General features: G+C 34.6%; 1 protein-coding gene across 2 annotated transcripts in view; it reads right to left on the bottom strand.

The window, feature by feature from the left end:
- The window catches only part of LOC106466975 (ubiquitin carboxyl-terminal hydrolase 2-like), a 64,021-nt gene that overhangs the window by 11,197 nt on the left and 32,349 nt on the right, over positions 1-20,475 (bottom strand). For both annotated transcript variants that reach the window (XM_022395059.1, XM_022395060.1), the window contains exons 3-4: positions 16,970-17,096; positions 12,076-12,190 (exon numbers count right to left, since the gene is read on the bottom strand). In XM_022395059.1, coding sequence (XP_022250767.1) covers positions 12,076-12,190; positions 16,970-17,096 — 242 coding nt within the window. The remainder of the gene's footprint in view (positions 1-12,075; positions 12,191-16,969; positions 17,097-20,475) is intronic.

Genomic DNA, 20,475 nt, shown 5'->3' with positions numbered 1-20,475 from the left:
AGTAAAGCAAACAATTATCTCTTCTAGTTACAACAATTGTACTTGGTTGCTGCTTGACGTAGGTTACTAAGCCTTTTAAAATTTCGCACCTGGAGGATATAAAACAAAAATATGAATAATCAAAAATCATAACTTACCATATCGATACCATAGAATTCCATTATAATTTATCAAGCTTAGTAACTTAGCTGTATTTCGATCTAAAAAAATATGAAATTTTGAGCGGACTAATGGCACAACCTAACTCCTTGAAATCCTGAAAAAGCCACTAAGGGAACATTCTGAGCTGTCGATTGGTTATTCACATGTCATATTGAAGTAAGTGTATATAAGGGACCGTTTCCAAAAATGAAAAGAAGTGAGCAGGGCCACTGTGTTTGATTCAGTACATGAGTGACATCTCAGTAAATAGACAAGATATGAGGTTCTTATTTTATATTCCAGCTTGTCAATATCGGTACTTTGAGTTCCTAATTCGTACGAAACTATAGACTTAGTATTTTGACATCACAAACATCTAATTTCAACCAGTTCTGCATTCAACATACCACGTGGCACACAAAAATCGACATTTAACTGTACTTTTTTTAATATTTACTTTTAAATTAAGAAATTAAATAATGTATAATACTAAAATTTGAATTATAATCTACAGTTTGATACCAAATTTATTGACATAAATTCATGAAATAGTAGTTCAATAAAATTTTTAATGCGAGTCAACAAACGCCATGACATGGCCTTTGACTAGTGACCCGTCTGGAGAGGGTTAAAAGAGAATACATGCCTGGATGGACCGTCGAAGCATGAAAATTCACACTAATATACTAAATACAATCCACCAATATACAAGTTAAAACATTTTCTTGGAGATATATTAGACGGAACATTTTACAAATTTGAACCATAGAATGCTATAAAGTCACCAAAAAACGTGTATTCTATAGAAGATATATCAAAATAAAATGTAAATGGTAAAAACAAAGAGTATTTGGTGAAATGGAAAGGTTATCCGAACAAATTTAATAGTTGGGTACGGCAGGTGGGCTTGTATCATATGCCTAATAAATACACTGGACATACATTTGTGATCCTCAATCGCCATATATCAGTTGGATTTTACACTACCAAGTAACAGTTCTATGGATTATTTTGAAATAATACACTGACGAAGTTTGTCCAGGATCGATGAGTATAACAACACCAGATAAAAGAACCGTAAAGGGAATATTTGACAACACTATTTTGATATACAAGAATTGTAAAAAAAAAATGAATAATATCAAAACAACAGTCCCTAAAGAAGAAATACTTGGTATGCGGATTTTAAATACCACAAAAGTAAAGACAGAGTAAATTCAACTGCGTTAGATGGGGTCATTGTGGATCTGACCCCAGTGTTAGCAGATATAGTGCAGTATGGCAGTTAGTATAATCTACCAAACCAATCCAAGAATCATACATTATTTATATAGATGCAAGCATACATTCACTTTATGTGGAACCCAGCACTGTGCGTATCTTTATAACGAATTATACAGTTAAAGGTAAACACGGTGAGGTAATAACCAGATCGTTTACAAATTCACATTATTGCCTCATTTGATACACTTTTAAGAGATAGAAATCAATATAAAAGACAACACGTGTAATTATATATTTTAAAAGTGGATGATTAATAATAACACATCATTTTCGTAACTGATGAGAGCTCCTTACTATAGTAATCCCCAGAAATGATTATTACATGCATCATGTTGGATATGGCCTCCCATATTTTGAAAGTAAACAGTGGCAACATGGACAAAGACTAGGTTCCGTAATAGGAAATGCGTTTCAATAGGCTATATCATATATAAAACAAGGAGCTAAAACTGTGGGAAAACTATCAGTGATATGAATGTAGTTAAACACGTTATTCAGGAAACCCCGTTAAAAGATACAGTGAGGCAAAGAAGAAAGTAAGAAGTACGAGAACTTGTGAAAGTATGTATACGATAATGGCAAAAGGAAGTGTCCGCAGCTCAATTCAAGCAGAAGTACACAAAATATAAACCGAAAAATTATCTCCCAACATTTTTATCTCATAGATTTATTGCTGCTGAAAAATATTTTTGGTGTAAAAAGTCAGAGCTAGACCTTATTTTCTCTCCCACTGGCACAAACCACGATGAACAAGGGACTCGTCAAGAGAAATGTACATAAAATATATATATCTATAAAATAAAAGAGTAAAATATAACGGCGAAGATGTTAAGAAATACGTTGAAAAAGTCCCTCCTTGTCAATTTGCTCTTACAACAATTATTTTCACAGGTGGACATTTACCTACATAAAAAAATTTACACACTTTCGCACAACTTCTATTCTTACAGAACCTATATAGAAACTAGAAACGTTACTTGACTATGGTAAGTAGGCTTAGAAAATTTACTTAACTGCTTTAGCCTGTTTCAAACATACATCTAAAACGTGCAATCATATAGACTTAAAACATGGTGATGCTATTCTTCTGAAAAATCATTTTAAAAACACAAAAGACAGTCAGATTATCAATATTATGGGTTGCTTACATTCAGATATATTTATTCAAGACACGTTTTTACCTAATAGGCTGAATCTGAAAATACATCTTATGAGAAATATTGATGTATTTTGTCCAGAGTATTTTATATTAAAATGATTTTGGAGTCACGTCTACAGTCCATGTAGAAGTGTTTGGTCATGCTCTATCTTCTAACTATGGATCTTGACAAGAGCCTTACAGCATAGTTTCATTTGCAAAATGCTCTGTCATAAAGTCATTGTGTCCAAAGCATATTATTCTTTCTTTCAGTGTTTTCATGGTCCATTTAGTGTACGAGGATCACAGTTTTTTAGTTCCAATTTCAATAGTTCGATCCCACAGAAATTTATAGGTGTTGCATCTGTCACCTTTACTGGTACGTCTTCATGTGGAATAGCATGAATTTCCATTTTATTCTACAGATGCATGAGGTATGCGATGGTTGAGTGGGGGAACCCATGCCCTATTGGTCTCGTTTCCCATATAGAGATCTTTCTTTATTATATTCCACACTATTGACTGGGATGCATGAATGGTCTCTATCTGGATAATCCTGGTCCTCTTCAAGTTGATCCATATTCCTTTGCTTTCCATTGCCATTAAGTAAAGGGATATCCCTATATTGTAAATTTTAAATCCACAATCGAAACACGTCTTTATGATTTGAATATATGAATATTTTGTGTTGGAGAAGGCTATTACATACATTTCCCATTTGAAGTGGATAGATTATGAAAAGTAAACATGGAGTAGTGATGTGCTTTTGACATGACAGTCTTAAAAAGGAGCCTCTTACAATGGAAACTATGTTGCAGGGTTATTGTCAACATAAACAATCGTTAGAAAGAGCATGACCAGACATGGCAAAATTCACTCTAACAACATGGTGAGGCTCCAAGATTCTTTTAATGTAATGCATTCAACCCTTTGTATCCAATTCGAACTACGATTTACAAATACATGGATGTTATTGTCTATGCCAAATTCTAATCAATAACGGAAACTGATAAGTCAAGAAACATAATTACAGACTTTTATGGATGACTTCTGTAGAGCTTAGTTGTGTCCTGTGATGAGATAAGTGTAAAATGGCACATATAAGTGCATACTATCCAAATGGATGGTGAAGCAACTGTACATTATTAACCCTAAATACACGACTGGGGATCAAAGTCCAAATGCCGCAATCTTTTACAAAGTGTTATTAAATATCGTACTATGTATCTGATGTCAGTGTTATTTTCAACTATTCATTTATCCTGCATTGCCTATTTAGCCACAGTTCGTGGTAGAGGAGAGTAAATACCAGATACAAATATACTGAAAAACTGTAGATATTATGTGAGAAGTTCCAGAGGTTATGTAAATACAAGGTGCAAATGAGCAAATTTTTTTTTATTCGCTACATGAACATCACCTTGCGTTCGACTTGTCAGAAACTGAGTCAGACTGACGTTATTAGTTCACAGATATATCTTTAGCACAAATACTTTTGCAACACATCTGAATTTTGCGTACAACAGAGGTGTGCATTTTAACAAATGCCTTAATATCTATGTACTAAAACTTATCAAAGCATTGTCAAAAATGGATAATGGAAAGTGTCAGTGGAACCATCTCATTAATGTGTGAGCAGCATTACGTATCACGAAGTAAAATATTATACTTTTATCGAGGATCGAAAACATACTAACGTGAGATTACAATCCAACGTATTAAAATGTTGCTTCTCTTACTTAAACACTACCTATTACATGATCCCTTCTGCAATTAACAATCAACTGAAGCTGAGCAACATGTTATTCGTGTATAGTTGAGCGACTGGAATGAAAATGAAGGTTTAACGTGATATGACATACAATGAGCATTCTAGAAATTCATCAACAACCTTGTGTGAGTAGCCTCCAGCACAGAAAAGTATCTTATGGTTTCATACCTTTGTCTAAATCATTTCTGGTGCTGATGATTTCCAGTGGAGACAGTGCTCACAACTGTATGAGATCTCCTGTCAAAGGAAACGATCTTTCGTTGCAGTCATTGGTTATCTTGCATCCAATATCTGTTAAAATACGCGGAGCTGCATGAAACTCACCTATTATAGATAGATCACAGGAAAATGAATACGGGACCGCCTACTGAGACAAATAAAAGACAACACAGCCATTGGGTATTATGCGTAAAATATATTTTGGGATAGACGCAATCACTTTTCACAGGAACGTCATATCCCAAGAATAGATAAATTAACTCATACTGCTACTTCATTTTGCTATTTTCATATCTAAATAATGAATCAGAGCTCGATTTGTTAAGAAAAATGTAAAGCCAGACTGGGTGTCCACCTACAAAATAATAGTTTTACAGAATGTTTGCTCTGTAAGCGTGAACAGTATTGTATTTACGGCAGAGCTACTAAGTCTATCTACTGTAATCCATAATTTTGGACTAGTAACCAGTTGGAAGGCAACCAACCAGCAACATCCTACCACCTAACAATATATGCAGAATAATATATCGGAACTGAACTTAGCTAATGAGTATGGGAATATGCTTAACATTTAAGGAACTAACATAAAGCTATATGTAAGAAATGTGAATATACACAATCTAATCCACAAGCCATGTAGAAACAAAGTTAAGAATGTATATTACCAGCTTAGCACTTATTTTCACCCTTTCACAACTTTGCCATCCTCATGATAATGTTCAAATACAAATGAAATGTGAACAAGATTATGAGATTTATAGAGATGAGACAGAAGAAGAAAAACGTCGTCTCATTAACTTGTAATCCTTTTCAGGGCCTCAAAACATGTAAAAGAGATTTCCGTGAATTCAGGAAGATCTAGATTTGAAGGCATTTGTTCTATTCACGTCTAGAACTTGATTCACTTTAATTATATGAACTAAAATATTCTACGTCTATATCATGTTTTCACAACATGGTGAAGTACACTACACATTCAACTGTAAATGAACAATATTTTATACAGAGTAACTCACAGAGATGAACAAAAAACAAAAAACTTAAGTTATAAAATGAAAATAATGATAACTAAAGTTTTTTTAATGTGTTTCTTTTCGGAAACACGCGTGAAAGATATGTGAGAGATAATCATGACTTGCATTGACCAATGGCCAACAATCGGGTCTTATCACGTGATTTTTATATAACATGGCAAAGGACGCCCTTGTAAGCTGACACTGCTAATCAGCGCTGCTCGTAACGACACTTCAACAGCTAATAAGCGCCGCGGGTGACGTCATCCTTACGCCACTCTACCCTTGTGTGACGTTTTTCCAAGAGCCGATTAGCGCATCGCGTGACGTCCGTCATCTGTTAATCTAATCAGAACTGCATATGACGTCACTTCAACGGCACTTCTACATAGCACTCTTCATGTTTACACAACACACTGCCATTTGAATAGTTATTTGTCCATCTCAGTCATTGTACTTATTCTTATTTCAAACAAGAAACTACTGTTTGCCACAACTTCTGCACCTTTTATTCTGTAATATCCTACAATTACTCTGCTTCTTACTACACCATATACATATGCTTCCATTTTCTATCCCCACAATTCAATAATACACTGTACACACCTTCACATAGTTTTCTGTCTGAATTTCAACAACACAATACCACTTTCCCTCACTTTCCTCATCAGTGATACACTATTACTTCTGCAAATTCTTCTCTTCTTCTTTTCCCAAAATCACTTCACTTCTTCTCCTATTTTCTAGCCATTTAATTTAATTATCACTTCCCATTACCTTGTGTTCACAACAAACTATCACTGGCCAATAGTTTCGTTCGCTTTATTTCGGTGACATACTATCATTTTTCCACATCGTTTTCTCGGGATACACTACTACTGCTTCCTTTTTTCTCTGAAACATATTATCAACTAATGTCTTTGACCCTCTAAATACATTCAACCTGCTGAGCCATTCCTGATTCCTGGATCAGCCAAATTTAGAGAGACTTAGCAGTGCAACAGCGCTTCAGCTTCTTGACATGTAACATTTATGTGTGAATATTCAATACCCACCAATCCAACCAAAACCAAGTTGGTTTACGCTGTATGCACGTAGAATAGCCACATCCAAATACCAAGCTCGAACTTTTATTGAACTACAGTTTTTCAAAATATATCTTTTGACATGTGTCTAATTTTTCAAGCTGAACTTCTTTTGCAAACTGCAAACACTCCACATATTTCTGTGGATACTGTAGTGCATTTGCATTGAGTCGTGGGCCATATATAAATTTACTAAAACTATATTTATCATTCAAACACTAGGATATTCTGAGAACTACCATTTAATTATTGTTCAGTTGCACAATATACCATCATGAAATGGGGATAGGTTCTCATCACAGTTGGTTTTTTCAAGGTTTACAAACTTCACAGCCTGTATCACTTGTTTAGCCAATATTATGCATGTATTCACCACACGTAACCTTGAAATAATTGATTTGTAAAGTTGTTTTTTTTTTATCCAAGGATCTCTCCAGGTACTCTGATTCATGTTATATATTACTCACTAAACATGTCATAGACAGACTGCACTAAATATTTCCAAACAGGTAAGCTTTAAAAAAAAACCACAATGACCAGCATATGGTAATTATCTTTATTAGTTGTAAAGCAGAAAACCAATTTTATGTAGTGCAGTTTTCTGCATTTCTATGCTGGAGTTTCCCTCTAGTAGTAAGTTTTTCCTATAAGCATATTAAATAGCACAATATCTGTATTATTTTTAATCTCTTTGCGAGATTATAGCATGAAAAAATGGCTTCCATATGTTTGTAATAATGCATGACATTTCCTGGTTCCATCCAATCATTGCACTGTGTAATTTCTACATTATCTCCTGTCTAAGAGCTCTTGGGACAATTCGTTGCACCTCAAATTGGCCACCGTATTTCAGTGGTTCACAACAAAGACAGAATACACAACTCTATATTCATAGTTGACAATGCAAGTGTCAAATGTTACGAGCAACAGTACTGCTCTCGCCAGTTTGTTACAAGACAACTAATGACAATGCTGTGTCCAGGTCCTTCAGTTGATACTCCTAAAGACCCCAGTCAGTCACTTCTCGCCATTTGTATATTATTACTGCTGCTGCAATATCTTTGACTACTGCATAGCATCGACATTCTGAACCTTTAATGAATTGATATGTTCTCATTGTTTGGCAAAATAATACATTTGTATTTCCATCCTGCACAAGATGATGTGATGTAATGAAGTTTTAATATTGCAGCATCATTACACAACACACACTCATACTTTTCAGATGTTCTGTAGTTCATAATCTATTTCAGTAAGGCATGATATATTCAAACAATGAACTGCCTATCATACAAGTAGTAAAAGTAATAGTGCTAGACAAATACTATAACTCTGGCAATTATTTTTTGTCATACAGGATCAGCATTTCAGAAGCTATTAGCATACAGTTCACATACACAATTTCACAATTAATACCATCCTGTATCTTTGATAATTCCATAAATGAAGCTCACCTGTCAAAAATGTGAAACTGGTAGCTAATTTCTGCAGTTGGTACATCCATATGATTGCAATATCGAAACCAAGATCATGGATAACAATTGTAGTTCAATGAAGATAATATCAAGACAAAGTCATAGATGTGCCTCTTTTCTCACAACTAGTTTTCTCACCATTTTCACCAACATTTGTGTGAGTTGGCTGAAGTGATTACTTTTCTCAGAGTGCCTAATACAAATGTAAGACAAACAAGGTCTTGGCAGCTAGAGTGTCAATTATAACTTCATGTCCATGTATTAGTACAGGTAAATATCTTATGATGTCAAACTCATAGTAGACCAAGTTAGTCACTGTTCTTCTGGGTGCAAGTTGACTGGCACAACTGCCTGAGATAGTGACCAGACCCAATTCAGGTTCTACTAGTTTAAACTAGCTGGTGCAGCCCCTGCCAATATTTATTTTGGTCCTTATACATTTTCCACAATATTGGCCTGGATATCATATGAAACTGCCTTAAAGAATACAAAATCCACCAGTCATAGTTAAATCAGAGTCCTGTCTTTCATGCTCTAGGCATCTTCTTGAGGGTTTCACTTGCTGAAAAAGGTAGTGAAACCTTGGAAACTAGACCTGGGAATCTCTGTTGTCCCATAAGGAACCATGAGTGGTTATTAAAAACCTTTAGGTTGTTTTGGAGCTAAATCAGCTACTTTAGTAGCCATTGATTTCAACTTTTTCTTCTGCTCCAGTACATAGTTCAATATATCCACCTTAATCCATGTTGCCACTGAAACCAGTTTATTCAAAGACAACATTTTATCCAGACCAATGTGTGGAACCATACAGGTTTGTTAATTAGCTTCTTTATGAACTTGTCAATGAAAAACATATCTTGATCATAGGGTGACACGTGTGGGTAGGCCTTTCCATGCAATCTACTTAGATTTTCTAGATTACTGGTCGAGTTTTCCTTTTGAACTTCGAACTTTTCCATAAGGATCACTCACTTCTTTTCAAGGTCACATCTGCAGAATAAAATGCTATTTACTATGTCCCAATCTTGGAGTTATTCCTGGTCCAAGTTCTCTTAGGCAATGAGCTCTGAACTATCATCAGGTGCTTAAATTTCCTGTCCCCGAGTCTAACCATTCCGGCAGACAATCTCAGAAATAGCACAGAGCGTCATAGGCATGGTTATTAGCCTGTACAATTACATAACTCTAATCAGTGTTTACTGGATAGTACAATATCCTTTTTAACAAGAACACCCGAGATAAAATCCCAGGTCCTGCCACAACATACAGTCCTCAGAAGTTCCTTGAAGATGGAAGCATACAATCACGCAATATTAATATTCATTAAATAAGAAAATATGAAAAATAACAGCTAATTTGTAATTCGACTAAGGTTATCATATAGGCTACTAACCATTACAATGATTGATATCCAACACAACCTTGCACTATGTAGTCAAAATCCTCCTTTGCCATCCCTCTTAAGTTCTGGAAGGTAAATGCTGCCATCATCATCATCTTTATTAGTTTCTGGCTAATACAGTTAGTGCTAGAGGAAGGGGGACTCTCCTCACCTTCTTCAATTCCAGTAACAGAAGAACAAACATATTAACGAATGTTAATTTTTCGAGTAAGGCCAGCAGCAGGAAGCTATGGTGCATAGATATGTGTATCATCATTGTACTTTGCGTCAATTTCAGTTGCGAGATGCAGTCTCGGGATATCTTCAAAGTGCCTTGCTGGCCTGAAATCTTAAAGGATTCATAGGATTGCAATGAAATGCTGGCTTATCCACCTGATGGTGACATAGCTTTTCCTGGTGGGCATTTCTAACCATATGCACATTATCTTTTTCTATCTCTCTGATAACAGGTGAACCTAAACAATGCCTAGCAATGCCTAAGCTAGTTAACAAACATCTTGGAGTCTCATAAAGACAACCACAGTTTGTCTTGGCATTTAAAGACTGGTCATTATCATCGTGATCCATTCCGTCACTGCAACCTTATTGTGATGTATATTGGAGATAACTAGTAGTAGTAGTCGAATTGCAGCACTGGAGTTTTCCCTATCCATCTTCAATTCCTTGGTTCTGGGGATGAATTGAGAATGTTTATGTAGCTCACACTATGACTGGCAAAAGCCTTTGATCCGAGAGAGGGCCTTTGGGAGGTTTTCTTCAATTTTAGACCTTTTCCCCACCACAAATTCTGCTACTTTCTCTTCACGTGGTCTTAGAAGCTACCTTTCTATGATCTTGAGTTATATACTCTAAAGTAACCAAAGAGCCAAATGGGACAAAGAAACATGTTCAGGTAAACCCAGTAATAACAAAAACAAAATGTAACTTGAGAACTCAACCTATTGTATTCACAGGTAAAACTTTTACCAACAGATACGTATTAAATATCACCGCAATGAAAAGGATTGAAAGATTTATTTGCAAAAGAACAAAATGAACAAAAAGGGTAAAAGAAAAGCTCAACCATAAAAGATGGCACTCTACATTTATTACCGTTGAATTAAAACTGAATAAGGCACATGACACTTGCGTCCTTAATGTCCGACTAATAGAAATTATTATGTTGATTTTTCTCAAAAGGAAAGGAAAAAACTGGTAAAGCTGGCATTCTGTTTCTATGTTTCTTGTTACGTAGATATACTTTTAACTATATTATTTCACTATTTCTTCAGTAAAGGAGCTATTCATCACATGTGAAAATCCTAAAAGAATATGGTAGAATGTTTTTAAAATATAAAACGACACAGCGCTACATGAATCCTATATTCTAGCAAATTTCAGCAGAATTTGTACAGCAATCGTGTTCCGTATAAGCTTTAAACTGCTTGTTAACAAGAGCTAATATCATTATTATACAGAAATAAAACGTGCTTGGGCTTCAATTTGATTCGAGCCAGCTTCAGTGTTATGCTTAAACAGTTTGAACGTTAACAAACTGTATGTAAAATACATTTTCAGTTACAGAATACTAAAACTTTTCCATCTTGTTAAATTCCTATTTTAAACAATACACTACTACATACCACACTTTCTGTTTCTCTCATTAATTTCGTTATGTTGTTCTTCTCTTTTTCTCTAACAGCATAACTTCTATTCCATGTTATATTATCACTTCTCAGCATAGATCTCTTTCACCTATCTTTTTAATAATCTCAGTTTTGGGTTTGAAGTTTTTCATTACACATTACTATTCTCCAAATTGCTCTTTTCATTTTTTATCAACAAATCATTGTTACGTTTTCTATTTTGTGTGTGTATCATTCTGTGATAAACTACTACATATTCAGGTTATTCTCTTATTTTCTTTCCAACAGCATCACTTTTCCTATCCCGTTTTATTGTTCCTGTTATTCAGTTATATACCACGTCTCCTTGTCCCCTCTCTACCTTTCTTTCATTGATTTATATGCTATCGTTTCTTAAAATTTTACACTTTCTCATTATTGACAGTATACTTCAACATGTGTATTTTCTGTTTTCTTGATGAACTCTAAGGTTTCTCCTTCGTATTGTGCTATCCTTTTTTTTTCTAAATGATATACTACCACAGTTTATTTACTTTAGACAGGAGTAACGCACCATGAGGTTATTATCTTTTAACAAACTCTTATTATTGAATTATTGCCTTCATAGTTATTGTTAGATAAAATTCTCAATGGTACTTCATGAGCTTGAATTTGTTTTAAATAACATAAAAAGTTTATTTTAACATTCCTACATAGAATTCTTATTTAAGTATTTAAATAGACTAATTTACGTAATCAAACAGTACTAAGTGCTCTAGATCGTGTTTCTATACTTAAGTATATTTTTATAGAAGAAATCTTACCAATAACCAGTAAAGCGAATCTTTAAATATGACTGTGGTTATGAAATAAAGCTTACCATTAACCATTGAATGTTGGATCAAATATCTGAATCTGACTGTTTCTATAGAATAAAGCTTACCGATAACCAGTGAAACGTGGAGCAAATCTTTGAATCTGACTATGAAACTGTTGTGGACTAACAGCAGTGTCAAAGTTACTAGTTTTCCACATGGACTGAAGTAGACTGGAGAATGCTAAAAACATAACCAAATATCATAAATGTGACATAATATGGCTAAAATACAACATTTAAAGCATTAAATAACAATAAGAAAAATATTGATAAGGTTATGCATCGAGCTTAGTCACACTTGAAAAGAATAATGTTCCAGATCCCTGTTAAATGTGGAACTAGTTCCTCCATCATCCATCATGTTCAGTCTGATAGCTATGATTATAACTACTGGTCAGCACAACAGTTTCCATTGCAACGTTTTTCTGAAGGATGACGAGATTAACCTAGGATCACACATCTTGATAAACCTTTCTCGGGTCCTTCATTGTACTTGAGCATCAGCTTACAAATCCACATTCAGCAGACCAAAGACACTGTTAGATACACACGGCTTTTGAAGTTTAAGGTAGCATATACCCTTTACATTGTGGTATCTAGGTTTTGGCCTTTCTTATTAGAAAAGACATTTTCATACTATGAATTTTGTATGAAAATATATTGAAATAGGTACAAAGACATTACCACTGTGGCTGACTTGCATATTATTAAAATATACAAATACAAAAGAAATGTGTTATGTTTCTAATAACTTCTATAAACATGACTGAATACTCCTGAAAATGGGTCCAGACTTTTATACGATGTGACGAATAAGTCTGAACTAAGAAACATTCTGTAAATTAATTCCAGGTCAAATTACGGAACTAACGAGCATGCCCTAAGTAGGTCATTCAATACACACTATACGTACACTAATAATCATATTTATACCAATTATGAAGTTTATATCATAAACAGATCTGAAGTTATGAGTTAAAAACCACTATAAGAATGTCAATTAGCCACAGCGGTAACGTTATACAACACGTGCCACAATATGTCTCTGTGCCTATTTCAATATATATTCATAGAAAAAGTATAGTATGTTTTTCTGATAAATTGGCCTAAACCTAGATAACACTGTGTAAAGGGTATATGCTACCTTTATGAGAATGTTATGGTTTAGATAATAAATATAGAGTGATTGTTAAATTTAGTTATCTTAAGAAGTGATAATTTATCACAGGTTTGTTTATGTAACTGTTTTCAACTCATACATTGTGTAGTTCAATTGTTGTCAATTGTTGATTATTATATTACCATCACTTTACTAGAATCTTCTAAGTTTTTCTCATTGTTTTAATTGAGTATTATTGCTTCATAATATCGTGTAGTGTGTAGAACGTTCTAGTTCTTTGTCGAGCTATAAATATGCATACAAAATGTAATTCGGGATATATATATATATAGGTTGCGTGACCGTTAGTATAGCCATCCTACTAACCCCATGAAGGATCTGATTTGCTGCTTGGTCATCAAAGCTGGTGTATCTTGTATGTGGGTTAGGTTACTTTCTTCCATGGCTATCTGTTGGTCGCCCACCTTTTGTCCAATGAAGTCCAGCACAAAACAACTGAGGTAGCACTTAAATGGTCATATCTTCTACTCCCATTCACCCAAACAACTCTCTCGGTTTCTTCCCATCTGGCTGGGTGACAGAATGTCGTTCACATAATGCTCGATGTTGGTGGTTTTGTGCAACATCTTCCTCATCATGTGGTTGAATGTTGCTGCCGAGTTGACTAACACAAACAGCGCTCTCTTGAACTGATAGGATCTGTCTGATATCACAAAGGCTGTCTTCTCTTCAGATTCTGTCTCCATTGGGATCTTCCAATAACCTTTACTGACGTCGATCTTGGTAAAGAACTTGGTCCCGTCTTGTTTCGTCATGACAGTCTCTGGGTTGCCAAAAGGTTCGGAGTCGAACTTCGTCACGAAGTTGAGCTTCTGGAAATATATGCACAAGCAGTTTGAGCCATCCCCTTTCTTCACGATTATCACTGGTGAACAGTAAGCTAAGTTCAAAAGCTCAATGATTCCAGCTTCTAGCATTCTCGACTTCTTGCTTGATCATGTCTCACAAAGTATAGGGCAACTGGCAGAGTTTCACTTTGATTGAATCCTTGGTCGTGGTATCGATATGTCTAGCCTGGTCTATCTGTGAAGACATCTGCATACCGGAACAGTAGATATTGTAGCTCTTTCTTCTGCTTGACAGTCAGTTTTCACTGATGTTGACGTCTTTGTCTGTTTCATCTCCACCCAGTGGTCTTAGTTCTAGTATGTTCTACGAAAAGCCACCATCTTCTGGTTCTGCTTCAATGATAGCCATACTTGCAGTGTCCATCTGTGGCTCAACAGCTGCACCTGTTAGGTCTTCTTCCTTCTTGAAGTACCTATTCAACAGATTAGTGTGGTATATATTGGTCTTCCCGTCCACTTTCACCTTATAGTTCATTCTGTTGACCACTTCCTGTACTTCAAAAGGTCATTTCCACTGCAGGGTGAGTTTATTGCCTGTGGGTAGCAGAACCAAGACCTTATGTCCGACCCTGAAACATTGATCCGTGGCCTTATTGTCATAGAGGTGCTTCTGACTGCCTTGAGTTGCATACAAACGTTATTGAGCAAATTGGTAAGTCTCCTCCAGTCGGTTTCTGAAGTCTAGCATGTACTGATATGTGTTCCTTAGTTCTGACTCTTCTTCTTCTGTCCGCAATTCTTTCAATATCTGCATCGGACCTCGTACTGTTCTTCTGTACAGTAACTCAAAGAGTAAAAATCCTGTACTCACTTGTGGGACTTCTCAGTAAGCAAATAATACTGCCTGCAAGAACCTATCACAGTCACGTGGTCTTTCTTGGCACATATTCTTCAGTATGCTCTTTAAGACTCCAGTGACTCTATCACAAAGTCCATTACATCTGGGGTTGTATGCGGTGGTAAAGAGTTGCCTAGTGTTGATAAGTCTGCACACATCATGCATCATTTCTGAGGTAAACTGGGACCTTGTGTCAATGAAGACTTTTGGCTACTTTGCAGAACACTTCCAGGAGGGCTTCTGCTACTCGCTCTGTCTCTTTCTTCAGTAATGTTGCATAGTCGACTACTGTCTCATGTACTAATTACCTATATCAGATACAGATGCTAGTGGTCTGATCAAGTCCATAGCTTCTCTGGTGAATGGTTCTTCCATGAGAGGCATCTCACCCATTCTTGTGTTCGACTTTTTTCCAGGCACTGTCCCAAAGTTTCTGTAGCGAAGGGTCTTTCTTCTATGCTTCCTTTAATTCCCATAAACCTACATTTGCGATGTCACCTTTCGACACTTGCAGGAACTTGATGTCTTACTTGCTTTTCTTTTCTTGAGCTCTTGTGGTAACTGCAGATGCCTCATCATTCTCCTTTCTGTCTAGTTCCTCCAAACGTCTACTTCCTGGCATATTGCCAATTACCAAAATGTAGATTGATGCCTTTATACACATGGCCTCTAGGACTACCACATAGTATGAAATGTCCACCGTATTCTTGCTATAGGAAACTTTCTCACTTTCCCATCAATCAGCACACACAGATGTACCTTGCATGTCATCTGGTCATCAGATAGTAGCCTGGTTCTCACTTCTGCACTGCTACACCCAGTGTCTCATAGGACTTTCACGTTTTTGTCTCCGACATAGCCTTCCCCAACCAGCATATTGTGGTTTGTTGGCACCTCTTGATGTTTGTCACATGTTCGATTCACTGCCGACACTGTTGACCCGTTTGTTAACTTGAGATGACTATCAATCAGGCACTGTTTAATCATGGTGGTAACACTTCCACCTTGTGATGAATTTGACGAATTGTTTGTATTTTGTTTCTTTTGGCAGCAACATCCATTTTGACAGTAACTTTATTCTATTTTCTTGCAAGCACCATCTTTGTATGTAGCTCCAGCTGCTGTTGCTTGTGAGTGTAGCCATAAAGAGCCTATAGGGGTGATTTTTAAAGGGAAATGATCACAAATTGTATTGTAGTAACAGTGCATAGAAGAATATTTCGTCTTTTCAATTGTGTTCTAAAGTAATTAAACCAGCCTGTGTAGACTTTGATGAAAAGAGACAATTATTTAAAGCTCTGGATACATGTGTGATCATATACAGTGAGACGAACATTTGTATATATATGTTTGACTTGTTTTAAAACAAGTAGACTGTGTGCTTTGTTTAATATTGAAATGTATCGCCAACAAGTCTCACACACATATTCTATAAAGTGTTAACTTCTGGTTTGTGAGCTTTCATCAACTTCAGTATTTCTAATTATTTTGTTAAAAGTTCCAAAATATATAATGGCTGGAGACGGCTTGAATGGGTAATGAAGAAAAACTTTAGTATGAGTTTAACATAACAGCAAATGTACAAGGTTTTGTCATCATCATATGCCAGTTTAATCGTAATGTTTTTCGGAGATGAATGGTTCTCTTTTGTAAGGACAGTCTTAACTCTACTTGATTCAAGCTAGTTATGGATCATGTTATATGTTATTCGATAAGTAGTACACCGCTAAATATTCAGAAGAGAAGTAATGTTTGAGCATTATGTTACGGAAACTTCGTATGAAATTATATCCAAAAAATAAATCATATACGATTAACGAATGTATATAACATATATATAATTTACGTTTTATTAAAGTGAAACTTTTTTTACTTATCAACAATAGAAGAAAATGATATAAGTAGAACAAATTTTAGATTGTCACAAAATGCAAAAGTGATTTAAAGGGGAGTGGTTAAAGTGATGATGCATGGCAGTAGAAAAAAAAATATATAAAATTATAAAAACTACACTGTGACAAGTGAACTAAAGATTAAATTTGATATCAGTTAATTAAGCATAATATGCGAGTTAAAGAAAGAAAACAAACTTACATTTCATTAGAACTCCTTTCATACTGCTGATCGAGGTGTTTATATCTATGGTGTAGTTATCCCGAAGACAGTAATCCAATAAACACTTGGTATGACTAAGGCACTGAAGTACTGAGTTCATAAAACACTAAACAAGTATATGAAAGAGCATTATATTTTTAAAATGACAGCATGTCAGCAATGCCAAATAATATTTTTACGCTAGCAAAAATACCCGCACATGAGTACAGACAAATAATAAACTGGACAAAATAAACGTACTTTAAATTGAATAATGTTGCGACAATCTGAAATTAATTGATATTTTTTTTCTTATGCACATGCTTCAGTTGTGGGTTTTGATCAAAGAAGTTATGATCTTGTTACACTAACTCACAAAAAAGCTCATCCATAATATAGATTTTTTTATAGAATTATATATATATCGTAATTCTGTCAGCTCCTGAATACATTGAACTATTTAGTAATGCAGGAAGAAATGGATAGTGAGTGCAATGTTATGAAACAAGATCTTGTGTAAAAAGTGAGAATGACATTATAAAGCAAGCTTTCATTTACAAAAACTGCTAATTCTAAAAACCAAACCTCTAAAGTTATTGTAAGATATTTAAATAACGTAATTAAGACAATAATTTAGAAGATACAAGACAGAACGAAGTTCATTAACCAGAGAAAAATAATAAGTTTCCTGAAATTAATTTAACCTTTAGAATCAAGAACACTCGTCAATTCATTTACAGGAATATATACTTCGAAAGGGAAAAGGTTATAAAGAATAGTGTAAAAGCTTAAGTCATCATCTTGTAGAATATAGAAACGTATCTTGTGAATTTATTTACTTAGAACAAACAAATTTGGTGTGACATAACATTGACCAGCCTACTTTTATGAGAATGGGATGAAGTTGAATAACTTCGAGCAACAGAATGCTAGTCATCTACCAAAAATGTATGTTATACTTAAATCTGTCTTGCTTTATACTATTTTCAACCTTGATCTTGAACAGTGGATATTGGAAAGTAGAAAGTAGACTAAGATCTAATGACCTTATTTCCCAACTGCAGTAAACAATAACTGTTGAGATCACTTTTCAGTGTTTTCACATCTTTCTGTATTGTCCGACAATAGGCTGAGCCGTATAGATTTTATCCATGGTTTATAAAAGAAGACAGTTGTATGTGGGGTAAATAACCTCACTATGTAAGAACAGGACATTTTTATGAAAACTGCAGACCAGCTACAACGTAATCTGATAGGTGTTTTAACATGTTGTGGTAAAAACAATATGGCTTGATTTACAAAAAGGTCACACAATTTACAACATGAGAAACTTCCGTAAACGATATAATGGATTAGAAATACATCGATACTTTAAGTGCGATTAAACTCTAAGAACAAACTGTGTTTTTCTTCACACACAATTCATGCTGTAGATATAACGGAATGCTACAGAAACAGATAGCTTACGAATTTAATACTTTTGGTTATTCTGCTAACTTAGATAGTCATGTATGACATCATTTATGAAACTGTTGAGGATCCATTTTGCCCAAACTCTTCCTAATGTTGTCGAACCCTTTAAGTGGAAACTTCTAGTTACTTGTGATTTTATAAGCACAATGTATTAGGATTAAAGTATCCATGAGTCTATAACGCTAAAAAAACGTGTTTCCATAACCGCGGTAGGCACAGGACAAATAGTCCATTGTGTATCTTTGCGCTTTACAAAAAACAAAGTGTTGAATATCGTGCAAAGGGAAAGGCACCACCAACTCTTGGTTACTCTTTACTAACGAAAAGTGTAATTGACCATCACATTATAACGCCCCAGCTGCTGAAAGAGCAAGTACACTCAGTGATAGCTTGCGGGTCCCGCGACCCGCAGATTGTGAATCGAAGTCCTATCCAACAGGCCATAACAGGCCTATATATCGAACATTATGGTTTAAAGGAAAAAATTGACTTAGAATTTAGTTTGTTATATAACTTACGTACTAAAGTCCTTGACCACAGTGCTGCTCCTGCTGTAATCTATAGTTCTTCTTGTTCAAAGTCTCTTTAATTTAACTTTGTCCAGTCATACCTTTATAATCTTCACATATTTCTTTCTTAATCAGCACAGTGACGGCGAGTTAAATCCTGCAGATCTTATTTTATTATAGTACTAACTTACCTGTTAGAACTTCTCTAAACAATATTCCACACTATCTTAAAATGTAGACAATTATACTACTTTTACCTAGAATAACCAGTCCGAAAGCTTGAAATTGGAAGTAATATTTGGCTTAGACTCCTAGACTATGTTTTGAAGTAAGGTTTTGATAAGCGATTTATGAAGTTTTCTGTGGAAAGAAGTGATTTAGTTTAATGTTTTTTTTTGTTTTTTTTATGGTATTCTACTTGTGTTTCTATTTTGTAACTAGACGGACCATTCTACATAAATTTCGCAATTAGATTGTGACAATAAGGAGGGAGGAGGATGTTTAATAAAAGGAAGAAATGAAAAAATAATATAAAATGTTACGAATAAACTTAAATTTAAACATGTATTGTTGTATGAATTTCAGGACTTTTAAAATTGTAGCTTTATATTATGATTTTTGATATGACAGGTTATTTTTACGATGTTTACTTAGTTTTTGAATTTCCAAAAAGTTAATCTGATGACAATGTTATATCAACACATTACGATAAACTTACTTTAGCACAGTTTAGGAGAATACAAAATCTTCATTAAAAAACAATTAAATATAAATTTTTGAAATACTCTAAGTGTTTAAACATTAAAACAAAGTTTTAAATTCTAAGGACTTTATCACTATTAATTATCTATCAGTTTCAAAAACGTTTATTAAACTTTGAAATAAAGTAACATTCTATTACAAAAGTTTTAATATGTTAGTCATCTGAAGCTTTTTGCTTTATTGCAACAAGTTAATAATAAAAATTTGTTCATTGAATTTAAGTTTAAAATAAAAAAATGAGTTCAGTGTACTAAATTAACTCAATTAAGATGTTATCAAGCAAAACATTTATTTTTAGCAGTAGTGGCGCTAGGCATAAGCAGACTAAGCAATTACTTTTTAAAAATAATTAATACAAGCTATCCAAAACCACATTAATCAGTAATGACCAGACGTTTAAAAACTGCAGTGGCGTGCACAGGGGATTACTAGGTGGGCTTAAACCCTTGCCCTTATGCTCCAAAAGTGCCTTATGTTCTCTGTCACAAACAATTGTCAACGACTACTAAAAAGATACGCCTGAGTTGACACTTTACTTGTTGCGAGTTATTAGGTAGAAAAAGATTTCAACCTTAAAATGAATGGAACACAGGGAGTTGTAAGTTTTTACAGAAACATAATAACAATATGCTATTAAGTATTAATACGCAATAATTCAGTGTTTAGTTTTAAATTTTAAAAGTGTTTATAAGACCAAGTGAATGGGAATAAAAGACCGGCCACGAAGCGACGGGATGGTAATGAGTAATTGGATGTATGGAA

This window comes from Limulus polyphemus, unplaced genomic scaffold (genome assembly GCF_000517525.1).
Source record: "Limulus polyphemus unplaced genomic scaffold, Limulus_polyphemus-2.1.2 Scaffold2444, whole genome shotgun sequence".
NCBI classification, from domain to species: Eukaryota; Metazoa; Arthropoda; class Merostomata; order Xiphosura; family Limulidae; genus Limulus; species Limulus polyphemus.
The sequence above is the reverse complement of the archived record's forward strand: the minus strand, read 5'-3'. Positions and strand labels throughout refer to the sequence as shown.